Source organism: Heptranchias perlo, chromosome 10 (assembly GCF_035084215.1).
Source record: "Heptranchias perlo isolate sHepPer1 chromosome 10, sHepPer1.hap1, whole genome shotgun sequence".
Taxonomy (NCBI): domain Eukaryota; kingdom Metazoa; phylum Chordata; class Chondrichthyes; order Hexanchiformes; family Hexanchidae; genus Heptranchias; species Heptranchias perlo.
In genome coordinates, this window is record NC_090334.1 from 9,715,021 (window position 1) to 9,738,561 (window position 23,541).

At 48.3% G+C, this 23,541-nt stretch overlaps 1 protein-coding gene and 1 long non-coding RNA gene across 3 annotated transcripts; one reads left to right on the plus strand and one right to left on the minus strand.

Moving 5' to 3' along the window:
- Positions 1 to 571: 571 nt before the first annotated feature.
- Positions 572 to 7,793, minus strand: LOC137326274 (mRNA decay activator protein ZFP36L1-like). Of its 2 annotated transcripts, none has more exons than XM_067991204.1 (2): positions 7,687 to 7,793; positions 572 to 3,695 (listed from the first exon to the last, which is right to left on the minus strand). In XM_067991204.1, the coding sequence occupies exon 2, from the start codon at positions 3,687 to 3,689 to the stop codon at positions 2,721 to 2,723; it is 969 nt and encodes a 322-aa protein (XP_067847305.1). In that variant the 5' UTR covers positions 3,690 to 3,695; positions 7,687 to 7,793; the 3' UTR covers positions 572 to 2,720. The 2 variants fall into 2 exon arrangements, with proteins under 2 accessions (XP_067847305.1, XP_067847304.1); XM_067991203.1 differs by lacking the exon at positions 7,687 to 7,793 and adding an exon at positions 5,613 to 5,964.
- Positions 4,121 to 11,868, plus strand: LOC137326276 (uncharacterized). The gene is made up of 2 exons (XR_010964156.1): positions 4,121 to 4,369; positions 11,687 to 11,868. It is a non-coding gene; the product is annotated as an uncharacterized lncRNA (long non-coding RNA).
- Positions 11,869 to 23,541: the final 11,673 nt, after the last annotated feature.

The window sequence follows — 23,541 nt, forward strand, 5'->3', positions numbered from 1 at the left end:
TGTGGTGACCAGAACTGTACACAGTACTCAAGCTGTGACCTAACTAGTGTTTTATACAGTTCCAGCATAACCTCCCTGCTCTTATATTCTATACCTCAGCTAATAAAAGGAAAGTATCCTGTATGCCTTCTTTACCACTTTATCTACTGGTCCTGGTACCTTCAGGGATCTGTGGACATGCACTCCAAGGTCCCTCACTTCCTCTACATGTTATGCATTCACCGATCATCCCTCTATCCCAACTTCTTTCATTTTCCAATCTCCTTTAATAGGGTTTAACACAATGGCATCTCCAAATTTTTTAATCTGGTCAGCACTTGCTAGTTGAGCATCAGAGCAAGGCCTAGGGGTTGAAATCAGGCCATGTGAGATTACTAACCATTGTGTTTGTATTAAACTCCTATCAGTGAGTCATTAATCCACAGGTTAACACACATTTCATACAGACACATTAACACATTCCTCAGTGTCACAACGTACCACACCCTCACTTCTACCTTGCCTCCCCCTCTAAAATTAGCACAGTGCTGTGACGACAGTTCGAGAAGGGACAAATACAGAGCTACCGCACTTTGGAAAAAAAACCATTGGGGTTTATTGGTTTACATTAGAACCAGTCATTACAAAAGCATTCTGTATAAACAGACATAGAAAATAAACCATGTAGTGAACAGTGAAGGAAAAATACATTCAACTTGTTTTTGTGCCAAGTCCTGGTTGTCTCTCTTTGAAAGAGGCCAGGACCTATCAATAATAAAAAGTATTATTAATTATACAGAAAGCATACATCAGTGCTTGGAATGTGTTCGACAGGCACTTTTGTGTCACAGTACTGAGCCCGCACCTTCTTAACCATCTCTTGTATAATGGAAGCTAACTCAAAAGCCTAAAATACTAGGCCTCTGTTGGCAACAAGAGTTTAAAGGCAGTGAGCACATGGCTGCCATAAAAATACATGAGAAAAATCGATTTATTTTTTTTTAAAAAGGGGGGGAAAAACTACAAAATAAATAAATTCAAATGTTTTTGTGTTTTTAAATTATGTTTTTTTTATTAAATAAAATAACTGAAGAGTAAAGTTACAAAAACCCTCGTCATCGTAGTATAATATATTAAACTGTGGAAACGAAAATAAGAAAAGGAAAAAACCTCACAATCTTAAGATTAATAAGATCATAATTTAAACATAAAAGAAAAATATATTTCTATGGTTCGTCATTGTGATAAATACAAACAAAAATGCATATGTTTGGCAATAAATATGTTTTTGATAAGTTAAATAAGCAATTTGTGTGTATGTATGTATGTTTGTGTGTGCAGTGACAAGCGATAATTTTTAAATTCTTTTTGAATGTTCTGCTGAATTTTAAAAAAAAACAGGAAAAAAAAAGAACTAAAATGAACTAATCCTTGGCACAAAGTCCAAGGCTGAAGACTAGCTGGTTAAACTATTTCTTTCACTCTCTCCCCCGCTCTTGAGATGGAATGCTGACCATCCAAAGCTCTTCATTTTCTGAAGAAACTTTCACTGAAGAAACTTCCAAAAAAAAAAAATGAGAATTACTACACAGTAATTTTGCCCACTGGGTGCTGAGCAGTTTAAAAACAAGGCAGCCAGAATCGTATTAACAGCACCACATTTAAATAAAAAGTCAACAGCAATGTCCATCCCAAGCCAACTAACCCCCACCCAACTCCACCCCTCCCCCCGACAAAAGAAAAATTTAAAAAGAAACATTCACATCTTGCCACAATTTGTGTCTGTTCAGAATTAATGGAAACAATTAAGACCGTGCTTGTTCAATTCCAGTCCCTGGGGTTGATGAATTGTCACTACAGAAAAGAAACTGGTTGGAGGGAGGGGCGAGAGGGAGCCAGGGGGGGGGGGGGGGGGTGGGGCCTGAGGGAGGCAGGGCGGAGGGAAGCCTGGCCCATTCTCCTCAAGAACTGCCCACAATAGCATCAGGCAAAAAAAAAAGTGACAGCACCTCTGTGTCGACCCACACCTTGTGCAAAGGCACGCTCACTTGGAGCTGCTGTCACAGAGGGGGTGCAGCAATTGAGGGGGTGGGGGAGAAAAGAGAGGGAGAAAGAAAAGGACATGAAATGCAGATTTTTGCTACATTAGAGATCTGGTTCGGCAAATGATGGGTTATGACACCAGTCAGTTCTCTTTTTAAAAAAAAAAATTCTCCGCAAAGGTTCTTAATCAACACTTAAGAACTCTTCGACCAGGCAGATAGGTAGCTGTTTGACATCAAATTCACAAAGTGCCTCAACTCAACCGGGCCAATCCAATCAGACAGTCCAAACCTACCACAGTTTATCCCAGGATGACCCTTCCCTCCAAATCCCAAAGTTGCTGGGCTATCAAGTATATACATGAGAAAAAAGAAAAAAACGGCCATTTTGATTTCCAAAAATTGAAGAATTACTTATTTAAAATGAGCTAAGTGTGCAGTCTTTGCTGTACCCCTGCTATCAGTGAAAACTCAAGAATAACACGTTGTACGTTATCAATTGACACGGTATGTAGCTGGCAAGTTTGGGTTTGGCAAGTCAATTCTAACCCTTGTGTGTGTCAAAAGCTGGCTAACTGGACCATTAAGAAATAAAAGTTCATCTCCAATGCTTGCTCAGATTAGGGCTACATTTTGTTTTTGTTTTTTTTTTGACAGCTTTCTGCTTCTTCCAGCGCAGGGGAAGGACGGAAGGCTGAGTTAGTCATCCGAGATGGAAAGTCTGCTGAAGATGGGAAGACGCTTGCTGAGATCGAGGATGGGGGACTCGGAGCCGCTCACACTCCCAGAGCTGCTCAGGTAGTCATCGGACATCGAGTCTGGGGGGCTCGGGGGAGGCTCGAAGAGCTGGGGGGATGCAGCCAAAGGTCGGAGCAGGAATGACGTCGGAGAATGGGCGCCATTGTTGGTGGACACCATTGGAACTTGGATCCCAATGCTGGGCGCGAAGAGACTGGCTAGCTCCTGGCTCGAGTAGGTGAAGGGGTTGCTGGCACAATCTGGCAGGGTGGGGGAGGAGCTCAGGTCTTCTGCGCTGAAGATGGGGGGAGGGGTTATAGAGGTGGGACTGTCCAGCAGCCCGCTGGAGGAACTGGAGAAGCCAGAGAAGCTGTAGCTGTGTTGCAGACGTGGCCTGTCCATCTTGTTGGACGAGGAGAGCGGGAGGTGGTGTTGGTCATGCCCGGGTGACATGCGCCGTTCCTCCGCGTTGTGGATGAAGTGGCAGCGGGGTCCATAGGGGCAAAATCCGATGGTGTGGAAGGTGCGGCAGAGCTCCGTCTTGTATTTGGGATGCCGGGCCAAGCTCCTCAACTCGTGGACGCCGTGGGCGAACTGGCACTTGTCGCCGTACTTGCATGACCCGTTCTCCTCGAAGGGACGGCACAGCTCTGTCTTGTAGCGGCTGGAGTTCACCTGGCCTTGGGGCTTCTGAAGGCCCGTCTCGGAGAAGGAGCGGTCCCGGAACTTGTTCTCCTTGTTGGCCGTGGCGGTCTGATCCAGCTTGAGGCTGTTGAGGAGCTGGTTCTGGTTGAACTTGGAGTTGGCATTGGTGAGGGTGACCGAGTGTCGCCTCTGAAATCCCACTAGCGTTGGGGTCCCGACCGCCTTCCTGTCCAGTAAGGGCACACTGGAGCTGCCCACGTTGATGTTGTTGTTGTAGCTAATCATCTTGTTCTGGATGGGGGGGGGGGGGTGGGCGGGGAAAGAGGGGGAACAAACAAAATATCACTTTAGACATTGCACAGAATGTACCGCAAGAAACAGGCCATTCGGCCCAACTGATCTATGTCGGTGTTTATGCTCCACATGAGCCTCTTCCCACTTTACTTCATCTCACCCTCCCAGCATATCCTTCCATTCCTTTCTCCCTCGTGTTTATCTAGCTCCCCTTAGCATCTATGTTATTTGCCTCAACTACTCCTTGTGCTATTTGCCTCACCACTTTGAGTAAAAAAGTTTCTCCTGAATTCCCTATTTGTGATTATCTTATATTGATGACCCCTAGTTCTGGTCTCCCCCACAAGTGGAAACATCTTCTCTACGTCTACCCTATCAAACCCTTTCATATTTTTAAAGACCTCTATCAGGTCACCCCTCAGTCTTCTCTTTTCTAGAGAAAAGAACCCCAGCCTGTTCAGTCTTTCCTAATTGTTATTACAGGCCGAGGGGAACAACCACTTCAGGACGTCAGTAACCTCACCACAGGGCAAGAGGGCTGGATGAATTTGACGTCACAAACAGAAACATGACAAAATCTTGTTTACATCCAACAGGCACGAAACAGGTCAACTGGTCGGGCACCAATCAGTCCCTTGTGCAATGGGCTCCTCACACGACTAAAATGGAAGGTAAGTCACTGGTGGTCTATAGACTGTTGTAGACTTGGAACTAGACCATCCTTGAGATTTCACCCATTGGGTGTTCTTCTCCCCCAGGAGGCCCCCTCCCCCTGTAGCAAATACGGCGGTCGCAACACTGGGGCACCCACCAAAACCTGGCCAAAAACTCTACCCACCCTGCTCGTTCCAGGAAACTTCAGGCTGGAGCATGCCAATTTCAACAATAGCTTGCAAACCCTGGGAGGGGGAAGAAACATCCCCAAGTCAAGAAAGCATAACAAACCGAGACGATAAGTTGGACAGGGAGCTTCGATGCCTTTCAAGAAGTGATTTTGGGGAGTCAACCACCTTTCTTTTTTTTGTTGTTTTTTTTTTGCAAGTGGCCCGGGTGCAGCTCCCCGGCTGCAGTTTTCAAGCAGCTCCCGGTGCCATCGCCTTTTATCTTTCTGGTGAGGGCGAGGGACAGCGAGGAGGGGGCGCAGGGGCCGGGGGGGGGGAGCCGGCCGTCCAATGTCCCCAGATAACAAAATCGAGACAGGGACTGAAAGCAAGGAGGGGGGTGGGTGGGGGGGCAAACGTTCCAATTCAGAACCTCGACTCGTTCCAAATCAGACCATCGACGTTCCAAATCAGACCATCGACGTTCCAAATCAGAACCCCCAAACATAAAGGCAACATTCCTGATCTGGGATCAAAAAAAAAGTTTTTTGTTCCCCTCTCGCCCCACTTTTCAATGATGATAATAATAATAATAAAGACAATTTTTAAAAATACTAAGCCAGTTTTTGGAGGGATTAAATAATGGATTCAAATATAAACAGATCCAACAGGGAGGATTCCACATAACCGCCTGAAACAGGACAGAAAAAAAATAACAAGAGCCAAAAATAAAACTCCCAACACAGAGATCAACAAGTCTTTCTTACAAAAACAGAAAAGTAGAGTCGCAGGAAATCTGTCTCACCAAAAAAAAAACCACACATTTAAAAACGGTGGAAAAAAATACCATCGGATGCCAAGTTTAAAAATATAGTTAAAACGCTCGGATCAAAGGATTTTTGCTGTCGGGACTTGAGCCTGCCGTAGAAAGTGGGTGTATAAAACCACACAACGCACAGGCGTTTTAAACTTTCAGACTGAATGTACTAAGTTAGATCGGGAGTGCTTAAAAGTTGCAACGTGTTGTTATAATAGTCCCCTGCCTCCCTCGACCCGGCTCAAAGTTGCAAGTGTGTGTGTGTTTTTTTTTTACCTTGCATAAAACTTCTCCAATATCGTAGAAACAAGAGACGAACTTCGCAGACATGTCGATGTGTCCGGGCTAATACAGAGCAGGGCGATCCGGCTGCGAGAGGAGAGACAGGCGGCCGGGGACGGGACGGGACGGCTCGGATCGGATCGACTCCAACTACAGCAAGTCTCCGGCTGCTATTATTTTCTCTCTGTCTCTCTCTCCCTCGGCTGCAAGCCTCCCACTCGCCCCGCAGACTTTCAGCAACTCGCCGTCCGACATCACCCATAAATAATTTCCCTTCCCCCCGTAGGCGGATCCCTGGTATTTAAATCAGCCAAGCTTGCGGGCTCTTAAAAAAAAAACTTCTTGACTGACAGCAACTACACCCACCAGCAAAAGACTATTACTTTTTTTTTTAAAACCTCCCCCCACAGAGAGAAAAAAAATCAACACTTTAAAAAGCAATTTTAAAAAAAAAACTATTCAAGAACTTTTTCGTGAAAGTTTGTCCCAAGTTTTTTTTTTAAAAGTAAAACTTTACATCGTGCAAATAAGAACATTATTTATACACACACACAATGACATCACTGAGAAAACCCAAGTTGGTTACTAATTGATAGATTTTTATTCAGTTGCTTTTTTTTTTTGGGGGGGCGGGATTTGGAGCTAGCTGCCCAGCTCAAAAAAAAAGGGATTGGATCTAAAAGGGGGAAAGGAGCTGTTGCGAAATGTAGGAGGGAGGGAACGGAGGACATGTCTGTTTTCAAAGCCGTTTGTGCTTTGGGACTGATTAAGAGGGGATTTTATTTTGCCTATAATTGATTGTGCAGAAGTCTAGAGTGGGTTGAGACTGGCGAGATCTTTCTTATACCTTTTTTTAAACATAGTAATTGAGATGGTAGTTTGTTTCTGAAAGCCTGGGTTAGTATGTGTGCTGTGTTTTTTGCAATTCCTGATGCCGACTCGCCGTGTCCTGGCACTCGTTTCCGACTGATTTGCATTGTACGCGGCTTATCATCTGCAACAGATGGTTGCAATTTCATGTCTGTTGCAACGGGTTTTGGCGGGAGAGAGCACATGGCGCTAAATGGGTCTTTTTTTTTTGCTGGAGAGAGGGGGGGGCTAGGGTTAAAATAAAAAAAGTTTGATTTTTTTTTTCATTTGACGGGGAAATGATCTCTTTCTGAAGCCTGAAGTAAAAGGGGCGAATTTCCCAGCTGTTAATCCTAAGCAAAAATACTCCCGGAAAAAGGCTTATTAAAACCTGCCTACTGAGAGGGGGGGGGGGGGGAAACGCCTATAATATTTACACTAGAAGTTAGTTTTTTTTAAGCTGGTTTCCTTTCCCCTGTCTTTCTTAGCAGAGGATTGCCGCGAGTTTAAAATAAGCAGCAGGGAGAATTCCGATTAGTTTCGCAGGGAGTTTTAAGTTTTTAAAAACTTATTTCTCTCCTCCTTTTCCCCCACCGCACAACAAACTCCAGATGATCCCGAATTCGTGCTGAATTCCAGGATCGAATCAATGCAAACGGCCGTCAGGTTAGCGGGGGGGGATAAAAAAAGATGCACTTTTATTTCCAACTTTAATTATAAAAGCAACCGAGTATATATTAAAAAAACATTAAATTACTCTCCAGATGCTGTTTTTGTGTGTTTCATTTTAATTCCCTCTCGGCGGATGCGTGTTAATAAAAAAAAAAGTAATGTTGAAACCGAAAAGATTCGTGGCCCAATACATGAAACATTTTGGGAGAGGAGGGAGTTTAAAAACACAACACGGTGGTGGATTCAGCATTCCCAGTTCAAGACAAACACTGCAGGGAAATTGGGAACAGCAGACGTTCAAAGCCCCAAACTCTTTAATCGCATCCACACGTGGTTCAGCAGCAGTTAACTGTCTTCCCTCCCCCCGAATTAGGTGTAATTCTCCTGTAACTTTTTTTTTAAAATATAGATTTTCTATTTTTATTCTGCGACCCCAAATACACACGCTGGGCTTTCTTTTTATCCCCCCACCCCCCAAAAAAAAATCGAATTAACCACCCATGTCACGAGACTGGGTCACTTTGAAACTTAGTTTTAAGTTATTTACCTTATCGGCCACTGGGATATATTTTGAAGGAGCTCCAACCCCAAGACAATCTTTTTAGATTCATCTGAGGAGTGAAACTGCTCCTTGCGCTGGCGGCTCTCTCCATGTGCTATGGGTGTGTGTGTGTGTGTTGTGTGTGTGTATGTCTGATTTTACTGGAGCTTTTCCTCTGATTTCTCTCTCTCCTTGGCTGCAGGGATGGGAGGTCCTTGGGATGGCGTGTCGCACCACTTCCTGTGCTCACACACACACACACACAACACAACACACACTGTAAACATCTTCAGCACTTTCCCACCAGGCTTTCTTGGAATTGGTGTTCTTTACAGGAAAGTTTTCAGATTTTCGTTAGACACTGCTGCCTGCCTCTCCTTCCAGCTCCTGCTTTTAATTAGGGTTTTTTTTTCTCTCTCTATCTCGGTGTCAGCCATGGCTCAGTTGGTCGCGCTCTCGCCTCTTCTTGAGTCATGAAGGTTCCCACTCCAGAGACTTGAGCACAAAAAAAAATCTGGGCTGACGCTCCCAGTGCTGCACTGTCAGGAGGTGCGGTCTTTTGGATGAGACGTTAAACTGAGGCCCTGACTGTGGGACGTAAAAGATCCCATGGCACTGTTTTGAAGACGAGCAGGGGAGTCCTGGCCAATATTTATCCCTCAACCAACATCATTAAAACAGATGACCTGGTCATTATCACATTGCTGTTTGTGGGATCTTGCTGTGCTCAAATTGGTTGCCACGTTTCCTACATTCCAACAGTGACTACACTTTAAGTATGGATCTCATTGGCTGTGAAGTGCTTTGGGACATCCTGAGGTAGTGAAAGGTGCTATATAAATGGAAGTTCTTTCCTGCTTTTTCTCACAGGCTGGCTGGTGATGGGGTACGGTTCATTAGGTGCTGGCAGTCCACGCCTACCTCGCCCAAGGGGGCTTGATGGCTTAACTCCACACCTATACTTTCGAGCAGGAGAAGGGGTGGGTTAACAGACGGGCCTATGGGGCCCAGCCAAATATGGGGTCCCCGGTAACACTCTACAAACGCAGAAAAGCTGCCTACAGTCACTGGATTGGTGTTACTTAAGTGATATTGTGGTATGATTTGTTTTATTATTAATGTAGTGTGTAAATATTCTACGGGCCCACACTTTTGTGTTTGAATGGATAGAGGGGTGTGCAAGGGGCCCGAACATTTTTGGTGCCCGGGGCCCCAAGAATTCTTAATCTGGATCTGAGCAGGAGTCACTGGATATTCAGAAGCAGGAGTCCTGCCTGATCTCCCCCTCCCCCCACCCAGTCCCCTGCCAAGTAGAATCTAGCTGCACTACTGTTATCACAACTAACTCAACGCAGGTCAAGGGTCAATGTGTGAATTTTCCCGGTCCCTATGGCTTATTTCCACACCAGGCACTGCACAGTTCCTAGCAATTGGGTGGACTGCCTTCTTACTGTTAACTGCTTCCAGATACTGTCGTTAAAATGGTCTGAACTACAGAACTGTCGGGAGGGTGTTTCGGGGAGTAGGGAAAAACATGAAAAAAATAGGGAGTGTTGCCAGAAAATGGGGAATTAATTTCCTTCACTCAGCTGATCATGACTCACTCTAGATAGTTGGAATAGGCCTCTACACAGGATCTCGGGCCTGTTACAGAGGCTGTCACAAGATACGGTGATGCCACATCATTGGCAGCCGTGCCTTCAGCTGCTTATGCTCTACGTTCTAGAATTCCCTCCCTAAAGCTCTCCGCCTCTCTACCTCTCTCTTTTGGAGAACTTTTGGTCTCCTTATGTGGCTCGGTGTCAAATTTTGTTCGATAACGCTCCTGTGAAGTGCCCGGGGATGTTTTACTACGTTAAAGGTGCTGTACAAATGCAAGTTGTTGTTGTTGATGCTAGGCGTGTGATAGAAGCTGTCACTAGACATTGGGCTTGTGACATAGGATCTCACAGGATATCGGGGGTTAATGTTGACCCCCTTCAGGACACCATCGTAAACATGGGCCCTCATAGGATCTCGGGCCTGACGTAGGCCCTTTGAAGACGCCAGGCCTGTGATCTAGAATGCGTGGCTGTGATATGTGATCTTAGAGAACACTGTGTTGTTTTGGGCGGTGAATTTGATAACACAGCCCACCCCCCTCCCTCCCCCCCCACCGGTGAAAAGAAACAAACAGCATTCTCCAGAGGCATGTAGAGTACTCAAAAACTGAAAAGAAAAATCACTCCTTTTTTAGGATCGCCAACTCTGGTTGGACGTATTCCTGGAGGTTTTATCACGTGACCTCCAACCACCCTGCCCCCGCACTCCCGCCATTGGTCACCCGTCACATCCACCCTCTCGGCGTTCCGCCTTCCCACGGCCAATCAGAAAGCAAACAAGTTCTTAATTATCCGATTGGACGATGTTTGACCGTCAGTCACACAGCCTTTTGATCCCGCCTCCGACAGTTATATTACTAATAAACTTTATACACACAATTTCTTTTAATGCCCCTATGACTTTTCTCCAGGGAAGCAAGCGCCCTGGAAATTAATCGTCAATTCCTGGAGACTCCAGGGCAATCCTGGAGGGTTGGCAACCCTAGTCCTCTTGAAAAATTTTCAAAGGGGAAGATTGCTGCTGCGCTGGGAAGGGAGTGTTGGGAAAAGTACCTGCTTTGGCCGATTGGAATATTGTTCTATCGATTCCAGGATTTTAGTAACGTCTAGTATGATGTGAAATTTTCGCCTGTGCCCATTCGAAGTGTAACTAAGAGCCAGCAGCACAGTTATTGATTCTGACCTTCCAAAGGTGTGCCTAGGGCTGGGGTGGGGGCAGTCTGAGCTGTGGAATGCTGCTGGGTCACTGGAAGTAATTTGGGACGAGGGAATGAGAGTGTCTCACAAGGATAGCGCTTGAGTGTGAAAATACCTGAGGAGAAGAAAGCAGCATCCAAGAGCATAAGAACGAGGAGCAGGAGTAGGCCATCCGGCCCCTCGAGGCTGCTCCGCCATTCACAAGACCATGGCTGATCTTCTACCTCAACGCCATTTTCCTGCACTATCCCCATACCCCTTGATGCCTTTAATATCTAGAAATCTATCGATCTCTGTTTTGAATGTACTCAATGACTGCGCCTCCACAGCCCTCTGGGGTAGAGAATTCCAAAGATTCACCACCCTCTGAGTGAAGAAATTTCTCCTCGTCTCAGTCCTAAATGGCCTACCCCTTATTCTGAGATTGTGACCCTTGGGTCTAGACTCCCCAGCCAGGGAAAACATCCTCCCTGCATCTACCCTGTCGAGCCCTGTAAGAATTTTGTATGTTTCAATGAGATCACCTCTCATTTTTCTAAACTCTAGAGAATACAGGCCTAGTCTACTCAATCTCTCCTCATATGACAATCCCGCCATCCCAGGAATCAGTCTGGTGAACCTTCGTTCCACTCCCTCTATGGCAAGTATATCCTTTCTTTGGTCAGGAGACCAAAATTGTACACAATACTCCAGGTACGGTCTCACCAAGACCCTATATAATTGCAGTAAGACATCTTTACTCCTGTACTCAAATCCTCTTGTAATAAAGGCCAACATACCATTTGCCTTCCGCACCTGCATGTTAGCTTTCAGTGACTCATGTACAAGGACACCCAGGTCCCTTTGAACATTAACATTTCCCAATCTCTCACCATTTAAAAAATACTCTGCATTTTTGTTTTTCCTATCAAAGTAGATAACTTCACATCTTTCCACATTATATTCCATCTGCCATGTTCTTGCCCACTCACTTAGCCTGTCTATATCCTCTTGAAGCCTCTTTGCATCCTCCTCACAACTCACATTCCCACCTAGTTTTGTGTCATCAGCAAACTTGGAAATATTACATTTGGTCCCCTCATCCAAATCATTGATATGGATTATGAATAGCTAGAGCCCAAGTACCGATCCCTGTGGTACCCCACTAGTCACAGTCTGCCAACCTGAAAAATACCCGTTTATTCCTACTCTCTTTTCTGTCTCGATAGATTTTTGTTCAGTAAGGGCAGCAAGAAAGCCCTGAATAAAGGGCAGCGAGAAGCAAAGAAGGTCGAGGAAGGAGAGTTACTCTACATCTACAATGAGTCGGAAGGGACAGAGGCTGTGACCAAGTACACCAGCTCCAAGTGAGACTCCGCAATGTACTGATAAAAACCCCACACCACTGCAAGTGTGAGGTGTGATTTCTCCCTGTAACATATCGGCAGCAATAAGTCAAGTGAGCCCAGTAACAACACTAGGGGCAAGGAGACCAACAGACTCTTGTGCTGATTGTGAACATGTGAACGGGTTTCCTGTCTGGTGGAGATCAGTGACTGACCCGCCCCGAGTACAGTTTGGGTTATTCCTTCTCAGTCCACTACGTAACTAAGTTGGTCGGTAACCATTGTTACCCACTTCCTGCTGCTGTTACCATGACATGATTGTTTCCCTAGCTCTTGGACATGTTTCCACAGTCCGAATAAGGCCCCGTCAGTTAATGACTGTACGGTGTGGTGGCTGAGCATTTTACTCTGACCAAAGTACAGTGACCCCCCACCCCCACACATGCACATGTACCGCAGCCCATAGAAGACGGTCAGGGAGGGTGGGGGTGGTATTGGTGCCAGGAGTGAATGTACCCACTGATGCCCTATTTAACTGCATCCTGTCAAAGCTGGGGATGGCGTAGGTGCGGAAAATCTATTTCCTCTGGTGGGGGATTTCTCAGCAAGGGGGCACAATCTTAAGATTAGAGCCAGGCTGTTCAGGAGTGAAATCAGGAATGCCAGTGGAAATCTGGGACTCTCTCTCCCAAAAGGCTGTGGGTGCTGGGGGTCAGTTGGAGCTTTCAATTAAGTTCGATAGATTTTTGTTGGGTAAGGGGATCAAGGGATACGGGTAAATGGAGTTGAGATACAGATCAGCCCTGATCTAATTGAATGGTGGAGCAGGCCCGAGGGGCAGAATGGCCTCCTCCTGTTCCAATGTAGACTTGGCCCACTGGCTCTGAAGCTTTTCTTCCCCATGCTTTCTTCAGCATGGTTATAATGTGGAGACATTAATGGGTGTGGACAATTATCTTGGCTGGTTTGTTCCGACAAGGCCACACTGAGAAACGCAGACTGGGGAGGACCCCGGTTTGAACCCAATCTGTGCTGAGTTTAAGCTGATCTGCGACAGGGCAGCAACTGGGGAGCTGCCATTTGCCTCAGTGCCCCGGGGTTTCTGGAGGGGAATAATTCACCCGGGTTCCGGCTCATGATCGCTCTCTAGTGACCCCTGCTGGAAAGTGAATGTGTGCGAAAATAGGATCAGGATAAATGGTCAGAAAGCTTGCTAACACTCTTCCAGATTGGTCACTGGGGCAAGGTCAGGGAGGGAGGGGCAAGGTCATAGAGGGAGGGATAAAGGTCATAGAGGGAGGGGCAAGGTCATAGAGGGGTAAAGGTCACAGAGGGAGGGGCAAGGTCTTGGAGGGGGGCCAAAGTCATAAGGGGGGGGGCAAGGTCATGGGGGGCAAGGTCGTAGAAGCGGGGCTGTCATAGGGGGGAGGCAAGGTCTTGGGGGGGGCAAGATAATAGAAGAGACAAGGTTATAGAGGGGGTAAGGTTATAGAGGGGGGTAAGGTAATAGAGGGGGGTAAGGTAATAGAGGGGGTAAGGTTATAGAGGCGGGTAAGGTAATAGAGGGGGTAAGGTTATAGAGGGGGTAAGGTTATAGAGGGGGTAAGGTTATAGAGGGGGTAAGGTTATAGAGGGGGGTAAGGTAATAGAGGGGGTAAGGTAATAGAAGGGGGTAAGGTAATAGAGGGGGGTAAGGTAATAGAGGGGGTAAGGTAATAGAGGGGGGTAAGGTAATAGAGGGAGGTGAGGTTATAGAGGGGGGTAAGGTTATAGAGGGGGGTAAGGCTATAGAGGGGGTAAGGTTATAGAGGGGGTGGGGTTATAGAGGGGGGTAAGGTTATAGAGGGGGTAAGGTTATAGAGGGGGTAAGGTTATAGAGGGGGTGGGGTTATAGAGGGGGGTAAGGTAATAGAGGGGGGTGAGGTTACAGAGGGGGGTGAGGTTATAGAAGGGGGTAAGGTTATAGAGGGGGTAAGGTTATAGAGGGGGGTGGGGTTATTGAGGAGGGTAAGGTTATAGAGGGGGTAAGGTTATAGAGGGGGGTAAGGCTATAGAGGGGGTAAGGTTATAGAGGGGGTGGGGTTATTGAGGGGGGTAAGGTTATAGAGGGGGTAAGGTTATAGAGGGGGTGGGGTTATTGAGGGGGGTAAGGTTATAGAGGGGGTGAGGATATAGAAGGGGTAAGGTTATAGAGGGGGGTAAGGTTATAGAGGGGGTGGGGTTATAGAGGGGGGTAAGGTTATAGAGGGGGTGAGGGTATAGAAGGGGTAAGGTTATAGAGGGGGTGGGGTTATTGAGGGGGGTAAGGTTATAGAGGGGGGTAAGGTTATAGAGGGGGTGGGGTTATTGAGGGGGGTAAGGTTATAGAGGGGGTGGGGTTATAGAAGGGGGTAAGGTTATAGAGGGGGTGGGGTTATAGAGGTGGTGAGGTTATAGAGGGGGGTAAGGTTATAGAGGGGGTGAGGTTATTGAGGGGGTGAGGTTATTGAGGGGGTGAGGTTATAGAGGGGGTAAGGTTATAGAGGGGGTGAGGTTATTGAGGGGGTGAGGTTATTGAGGGGGTGAGGTTATAGAGGGGGTAAGGTTATAGAGGGGGTAAGGTTATAGAGGGGGTAAGGTTATAGAGGGGGGTAAGGTTATAGAGGGGGGTAAGGTTATAGAGGGGGTATGAGGGGGAGTGATGGGGAATTGGGGAGTGAGAGGGTGTGGGGGTAATGAAGGGAGTAAGGAGGAATTAGAGGGAGTGAGGGGAATTAGGGGGAGTGAGGGGAATGAGGGGGAATTGGGGGGAATGAGGGGAATTAGGGGGAGTGAGGGGAATTGAGGGAGTGAGGGGGAATTAGGGGGAGTCAGGTGGAATTAGGGGGTGTGAGGGGAATTGAGGGGGTGCGACGGGAATGAGGGGAATGAAAGGGATTTAGGGGGAGTTGGAGAAATAAAGGGGAGTGAGGGAAATAAGGGAGAGTGAGAAGAATGAGGGGGAGTGAGGGAAATGAGGGGATGAGGTGTGGAGGGTAGTGGGGGATTGAGGGGAGTGAAGGGGTGAGTGGAGTGAGGGGAGTGTGGGAGAATGAGGGGAATGAAGGGGAGTGAGGGGAGTAAGGGGAGTCAAAGGAGTGAGGGGAATGAGGGGGAATTAGGGGGAGTGAGGGAACGGGGAGTAAGGAGGAATTAGGGGGAGTGAGGGGGTGTGGTGGTAATTAGGGGAGTGAGGGGAATCGAGGGGTTGTGGGAATAATGAGGGGAGTGGGAGGGAATTAGGGGGAGTGAGGGTAATGAGGGGGATTGAGGGGAGTGAAGGAGTGAGGGGAGTGAGGGGGAAATAGGGGGAGTGAGGGGAATTGAGGGGGAGTGAGGGGACTCGAGGGGGTGTGAGGGGAATGAGGGGGAGTGAGGGGGAATTAGGGGGAGTGAGCAGAGTGCGAGGATTGAGGGGGTAAGGGGAGCGAGGGGAATCGGTGTGTGGGGAGAATGAGGGGGAGTGAGGGAAATGAGGGAAGTGAGCGGTGAGGGTAGTGAGGGGGATTGAAGGGAGTGAAGGGGTGAGGGGAGTGAGGGGGAATTAAGAGGAGTGAGGGGGAGTGAGGGAAATGAGGGGGGGTGAGGTGCATTGAGGGGAGTGAGGGGAATGAGGGTAGTGAGGGGAGTGAAGGGAGTGAGGGGAATGAGGGTAGTGAGGGGGATTGAGGGGAGTGAAGGGGTGAGGGGAGTGAGGGGAATGAGGGAGAGTGAGGGGGTGAGGGGGATTGAGGGAAATGAGGGGGAGAGAGGGGGTGAGAGGGATTGAGGGGGTGGGGGAAGTGAAGGGAATGAGGGGAGTGAGGGGAAGTGAAGGGAGTGAGGGAAATGAGGGGGAGCGAGGGGGTGTGGGTAGTGAGCTGGATTGAGGGGGGTGAGGGGAGTGAAGGGAATGGGGGAGTGAGGGGAAGTGAGGGGAGTAAGGAAATGAGGGGGAACGAGGGGGGTGTGGGTAGTGAGGGGGTGAGGGGAGTGAAGAGGAGTGAGGGAAATGAGGGTGAGTGAAGGGCTGAGGGGAGTGATGGGAATGAGGTGAAATGAGGAGAGTATGGGGAGTGAGGGGAGTGATGGGAGCGATGGGGAGTGAGGGGAGCGATGGGGATTGAGGGGAGTGATGGGGAGTGATGGGGGGTGAGGGGAGTGATGGGGAGTGAGGGGAGTGATGGGGAGTGAGGGGAGTGATGGGGAGTGAGGGGAGTGATGGGGAGTGAGGGGAGTGATGAGGAGTGAGGGGAGTGATGAGGAGTGATGGGGAGTGAGGGGAGTGGAGGGGAGTGATGGGGAGTGAGGGGAGTGATGAGGAGTGAGGGGAGTGATGAGGAGTGATGGGGAGTGATGGGGATTGAGGGGAGTGATGGGGAGTGAGGGGAGTGATGGGGAGTGAGGGGAGTGATGGGGAGTGAGGGGAGTGATGGGGAGTGAGGGGAGTGATGGGAGTGATGGGAGTGAGGGGAGTGATGGGGAGTGAGGGGAGCCAGCATCTCTTCACCAGAATCAAACACATGGCGAGGTTTTAAATCCTCTGGCCGAGCCGGTCATGGTCTTGTTGAGAATGTGATTGTGGTGGGAGTTTATAAGCCAGCTCACAGCAGACCTACAGGGGAGAACAGAAAAATACAACTTTCTATCCTTTCTGTGATTGTTGGAGCAGAACTGCGCCACATGTCTCCCGGTTTTCTGCTCACCGGCCCGGGGTTCAGCTCCGCAGGCTCAGTCTGGCCCTCCTGTACCTTTCCCAGGCCGGACTTAATTTATCAGCCCAGACAGTAGGTGCTGGCAGGCGAGTGGGCCATGGGGGGAGCTTGGCAGCCGAGCCTGATCCAGGCATTTACACCCACACACTCACATATCTATATATACACACACTCATATACACACACACATATGTATACATACTCACATATATATATATATACACACACTCACATATACACACACATAACCACACGCATATACTCACATATACACACACACACTCACATTTATATTAATACACACATATACTCACATATATATATATACTCACATATATATACATTCACATATACACACATATATACTCACATATAGATACATACAGACACATGTACTCTCACATATACACACACATATACATTCATATATACGCACACTCAGACACAAACGTAGTCACACAGACATATATATAAATACACATGCACACCCATGCACATGCACACATATATATTCCATGCACACATATATATCCTACGCACATATATATATCCCACACACACATATATATCCCACACACACATATATATCCCACACACACATATATATCCCACACACACATATATGTACACGTACACACATGCGGCAGTGATCAAGAATGGGAACCTAGGATGATTTGATTCCTCGTCTTAGCCTCAGGCCCCTGTACTCATTTGCTGCTCCTGCTCAGATGGTCCATCTACCCCAGAAGTTGCCCTGTATGTACGGCTCAGAGTTACACCAGTCGGTGCTAACAAACCATCAGGGAAGTTCCACAGCACCGATTCTTAATGTTTTTGGCAGTCGAGTTTCAGGCACCCACCCTGTGTGTCCACACTCGCACGCTCATCTCTCTCTTTGTCTATCTACACGGTCGGTCCCAATTGACTGAGGATGTCGTGAGAGACAGTCGAGGCCTCGGTCCAGTGGGGCACATCTCCCCTTCACTAGCAGACTGATGAGGACCAGTTGCCGGTGTTTTTAAGTGAAAACGAGTTTCAGTCCAAAGGCTTGGCCATTCCTGCAAAGGGCTTTGACAGTATGATTATTGCCCACATAAGTGCAGTGTCAAACTGGGGACAATACCACCCATTGGAAAGTCCAGGACAGTAAACATTACCATCTGGACCCCTTTTAAAGGGGGAATTTACCCATAAGGACTCCTTTTAAAAGAAGTTCTCAGCATCAGAACTCCTTCAGACCCCCTTTTAAAGAGGGAGTCTCACCATCAGGACCCCTTTTATAGGGGGAGTCTTACATTCAGGACCCCTTTTATAGGGAAGTCACCATCTGGACTCCTTTTATAGGGGGAGTCTCACCATCTGGACCCCTTTTACAGGGGGAGTCTCACCATCAGGACCCCTTTTAAAGAGGGAGTCTCACCATCAGGACCCCTTTTATAGGGGCAGTCTTACCATCAGGACCCCTTTTATAGGGGAGTCACCATCTGGACTCCTTTTATAGGGGGAGTCTCACCATCAGGACCCCTTTTATAGGGGAGTCACCATCTGGACTCCTTTTATAGGGGGAGTCTCACCATCTGGACCCCTTTTACAGGGGGAGTCTCACCATCTGGACCCCTTTTACAGGGGGAGTCTCACCATCAGGACCCCTTTTATAGGGGGAATCTCACCATCTGGACCCCTTTTACAGGGGGAGTCTCACCATCAGGACCCCTTTTATAGGGGGAGTCTCACCATCAGGACCCCTTTTATAGGGGGAATCTTACCATCTGGACCCCTTTTATAGGGGGAGTCTCACCATCTGGACCCATTTTATAGGGAGAGTCTCACCATCAGGACCCCTTTTATAGGGAGAGTCTCACCATCAGGACCCCTCTTATAGGGGGAGTCTCACCATCAGGACCCCTTTTATAGGGGGAGTCACCATCAGGACCCCTTTTATAGGGGGAGTCTCACTATCTGGACTCCTTTTATAGGGGGAGTCTCACCATCAGGACCCCTTTCACAGGGGAGTCTCACCATCAGGACCCCTTTTATAGGGGGAGTCTCACCATCAGGACCCCTTTTATAGGGGGAGTCTCACCATCAGGACTCCTTTTATAGGGGGGAGTCTCACCATCAGGACCCCTTTTATAGGGGGGAGTCTCACCATCAGGACTCCTTTTATAGGGGGGAGTCTCACCATCAGGACCCCTTTTATAGGGGGGAGTCTCACCATCAGGACTCCTTTTATAGGGGGGAGTCTCACCATCAGGACCCCTTTTATAGGGGGAGTCACCATCAGGACCCCTTTTAATGAGGGAGATTTTCCCCGAGGGTGCCTCCCGCTCAGTGTTGTGAAGTGTGTGGGGGTGAGCTCGTGATGGAAGATTCCTGGGAGTTGCAGCATAATATCTGCAATAAATGTCGGTGTGGAGAGAGAATGGGCGGATGCAGTGAGTTAGGACTTTGTCTGGGACTGGACTCAGATGAAGACCAGACAGATGGATGAAACTCTCGTCTTTCCAGTGGGGACTGGGTGGTGCAGTGAGTTAAAGCAGATTTCTAAACCCAGCCAATTTATGACCATGTCACATGATGCACCTTACTTGGCACAAACTACATATACATACATTGTTAAATCCAGTTTTTTTTCTCCTTCCTCCCCTCCTTCCTGTCCTGAAGGTACTGACTCCTTACTGGGACACAGTTCCACAGCTGCTGTTCGGCACTTCACCCACAAGTGGCCATGCTGTGTGATCCTGAACTGCCTATTCGACTGTGGGAGGCGTCGCAGCCCAGCCCAATCCTGTTCTCACCTCATCCGCACTTTCCAGTGGGGCAGTCACGGGGTAGCAATCAGTAAGGAGGATCCCAGACTGGCCCTTCCCGCCAGTCCGGAGGCGATGAGAGCTGTTGCATTAATATCCCACACCTGAAGGGACGAGGAGCGGCAAAAACAGTCCAAACGTACTTCATGCGATGCTGGCTTATCTCGGCTAAGTCTGCTCTGCCCCTCATTCCATTGCTGCAATGTAACAGAGTCATCTGGGTATTGCCCCATCTCTGGGGGCCCCGTCCCCCGCTGTGAGTCTTACTTTAAGACTCCTATATCCCACCAGCCAGCCTGTCAGCCAGCCTTGTCAATCAACTCACTGTCGGCCATGGAACAACCGTTACCACACAGAGCTACCTGTCATGGGCCCACTTATTGGCCGCCCCTACTGCCAAGGCGAGTCCCCCGAGGATAATAGAACCCTTTCGAAATAAACTTTTACAAACAAGTTTAAATAAACTGGTAAAACAGGTAAATGCATGATATAAACAGGACATGCACTGGAGTTCAAACTTTCCAGAAAAAAATAAACTGTCAGCAGTTGGGGCCTGGACTTCAAGCCAATTTGAGGCAGGTTAGCCACCTGACGCTATTGGGTAGTTAATATTTTTCAAGTAAATCGATGAATTTCATTATGGATTTCCATGTCCTTTTACCTCTGGGACCTGATTTGTAATCCAGCCCAGACTAGTCATGGCTTAGAATTTTCCTCTTTCAGGGCTCCCTATGAAAAATGTGAGAATGATAACGGGCAGATAGTCACACCAAAGAAAAAACACAGTGAGTAATCCTTACCCTGAATAAACAGGGACTGTGTACAGTTACACAGTGAATAATCTTTACCCTGCTGAATAAACAGGGACTCTGTACAGTTACACAGTGAGTGACCCTTACCCTGAATAAACAGGGACTCTGTACAGTTACACAGTGAGTGACCCTTACCCTGAATAAACAGGGACTCTGTACAGTTACACAGTGAGTGACCCTTACCCTGAATAAACAGGGACTGTGTACAGTTACACAGTGAATAATCCTTACCCTGCTGAATAAACAGGGACTCTGTACAGTTACACAGTGAGTGACCCTTACCCTGAATAAACAGGGACTCTGTACAGTTACACAGTGAGTGACCCTTACCCTGAATAAACAGGGACTGTGTACAGTTACAGTGAGTGACCCTTACCCTGCTGAATAAACAGGGACTCTGTACAGTTACACAGTGAGTGACCCTTACCCTGCTGAATAAACAGGGACTCTGTACAGTTACACAGTGAGTGACCCTTACCCTGAATAAACAGGGACTCTGTACAGTTACACAGTGAGTGACCCTTACCCTGAATAAACAGGGACTGTGTACAGTTACAGTGAGTGACCCTTACCCTGCTGAATAAACAGGGACTCTGTACAGTTACACAGTGAGTGACCCTTACCCTGCTGAATAAACAGGGACTCTGTACAGTTACAGTGAGTGACCCTTACCCTGAATAAACAGGGACTGTATACAGTTACAGTGAGTGACCCTTACCCTGAATAAACAGGGACTGTATACAGTTACAGTGAGTGACCCTTACCCTGAATAAACAGGGACTCTGTACAGTTACACAGTGAGTGATCCTTACCCTGCTGAATAAACAGGGACTGTATACAGTTACAGTGAGTGACCCTTACCCTGAATAAACAGGGACTGTATACAGTTACAGTGAGTGACCCTTACCCTGAATAAACAGGGACTCTGTACAGTTACACAGTGAGTGATCCTTACCCTGCTGAATAAACAGGGACTGTATACAGTTACAGTGAGTGACCCTTACCCTGAATAAACAGGGACTGTGTACAGTTACAGTGAGTGACCCTTACCCTGAATAAACAGGGACTCTGTACAGTTACACAGGGAGTGACCCTTACCCTGAATAAACAGGGACTCTGTACAGTTACACAGGGAGTGACCCTTACCCTGAATAAACAGGGACTGTGTACAGTTACAGTGAGTGACCCTTACCCTGAATAAACAGGGACTCTGTACAGTTACACAGGGAGTGACCCTTACCCTGAATAAACAGGGACTGTGTACAGTTACGCAGTGAGTAACCCTTACCCTGAATAAACAGGGACTCAGTACAGACTGAATAAGACATGAGCTGTTTAAGGGTTAAATTGAAGAGCGATCAGCAGGACGTGAAATTTTTTTAGACATTGAGGGTGAAATTTGTGAAGTGCGAATGACATCTCATTCATGTACTTGGTGCTGGTCACTGTCGCCTCCCCACATATCCTCACTGGTGTTGCTTGGCAGCCAATGTCCTGAGTCCACAACATCTGGAGTCAATTTTCCCTAACATTTCGGTCCCCCCCTCTTTGGACGGTGCTGACTCTTGCCAGGGCACATTGCCACAGGTAGAGCCGCCCTCCTGCATCTCTCCTGGGTGGCTATTCTTTATGGCTGTTGGAAGGCTACTCAACTGTGGGGGGCACCAGAGCTGAGCTCCAATCCGCCTTCGCCGCTGCCCACACACGCGCGCTTTCCAGCGGGAGTCTCTGGATGGCCGAGTTTGTCTCCCTCCCCCCCCCCCCCCGCCCCCCCCCCATTCTCCTTCTACCCACTCGGGGGGGGGAGGGGGGGCGGGGAGCAGGGGCAGGCCTGGAATCGAACCTGGGACCCGTACATCTGAAACACTCGCTGGCTCGTCTGATCTCTGTCACACTGTAAATGTTAGGCAGCCTGCTGAGCATAGCAATACAAGAGAGCAAGGGGGCGAATTTCCGAGGGGAGGGATATCGCCCAAACCTCTGCCGTAACTTCGCTCAAAATCCTGCTTTTCCAGGATTTCCCTGGATCTTCTGCTGAAGTTACAACAGGTAAAGGGGAGAATCCCTGTGGAAATTAACCTCCTCCTCCCCCATCCCAATTGCTAGCTGGCACTCGAACAGTTAAGCTGCGCAGAGTCCCCTGATACATCCCAAGGACTTGTTGTGAGTCGGCAAGTGATGGGGCCCTGAACTTGTGAGATCCCAGTTCTAATCTGGAGTTTATAGATAAATGTTAAGGGAGGTCATTTGCACCCCCTTGTCTAACTGAAACGTGAAGTCCACTCCCCCAGTGGCTTAGGGCAATGCCCAGTGTGGGACTGAGCCAAACACAGCATAATGTCCCAGTCCTGGTCTGTACTGGGCTGCTCCCTGTCTGATGGCAGCTAGAATGCTACAGCTGACCGCATTGTCCCCGAACTAGGGAAGGCTGGGGGGGTGGAGATAAAGGGGTGGGGGGATTCCTTCTATTGATCGCTGTCTCGAGACACCCCCACCACCCCCCTCACCCCACCAACCCCTTCTGGGAATAGCGCAGGTGGGGAAGATCAAGCCTGGCCACAATGCCCCCCAGAGTGGAATAGCCTCGCTGCCTGGGCTCACACATGTTTACCAGAGAGCACCAGGGAATACACCGGAGTCGGTGCCTTCAGGAGAGGAAATTGGGGATAGGGGAGAAAAAAGGGACACGTGAAGGTACTTTTCTAAAAAACTATATATAAACTCATGCCTGAAGGTGATGGTGCGTCACAGAGCATTACTGAGATTACAGTGTAAAGTTCAGTTGAGGTAGAGGCTGCAGGAAAGAGAGACAAGCTCTAATTTTAGGCACTGGTTGCATCACACTTATATTTACAGAAAGTTAAAAAGTACCTAGCGTTCTGTTTGCAGTTTCCTCTTTTTTTTTTAATGTTCTGGGTCATTCGTGGCCTGTGCCATTGAGGTTGGAAGGGGCGGTGCGACCTCTTAGGTTCCTTGTCAATGCCTCACTCGCTACGACATGGTTACGCCCCCCCCTTTTCTCTGCACCCTTGCAAACCCTGCAAGGTGGGCGGGGGGTCGCTGTGGCCGTGTTCTGCCTCTGAAATGAAAGGAGGGTGACTGTTTAGGTGTTCAGACTGGAGAGAAGGGATCGCACACAGCCCCTCAGGGCCTGCGATTTAAAGCCAATCGTTTGTTGCTAATTGCAGTGCTCTGCTCTCTCCTTTGGTGGCACTGCGACACAAGGCCTGAGGTCTGGGCCCAGCCATTGGGCTTCAGTATTGCGTATCCGTGGCCACAGAGCCCTTGTTCAGAACATGGCCGTCGTGGCGCGTGCAGCATTGGGGGAGCAGGACTGGGGCGCCCAGTTCAGCTTCAAGGCCATTAAGAGGCCAGAAACTATGCCTGCACTGGATGCGAGACCG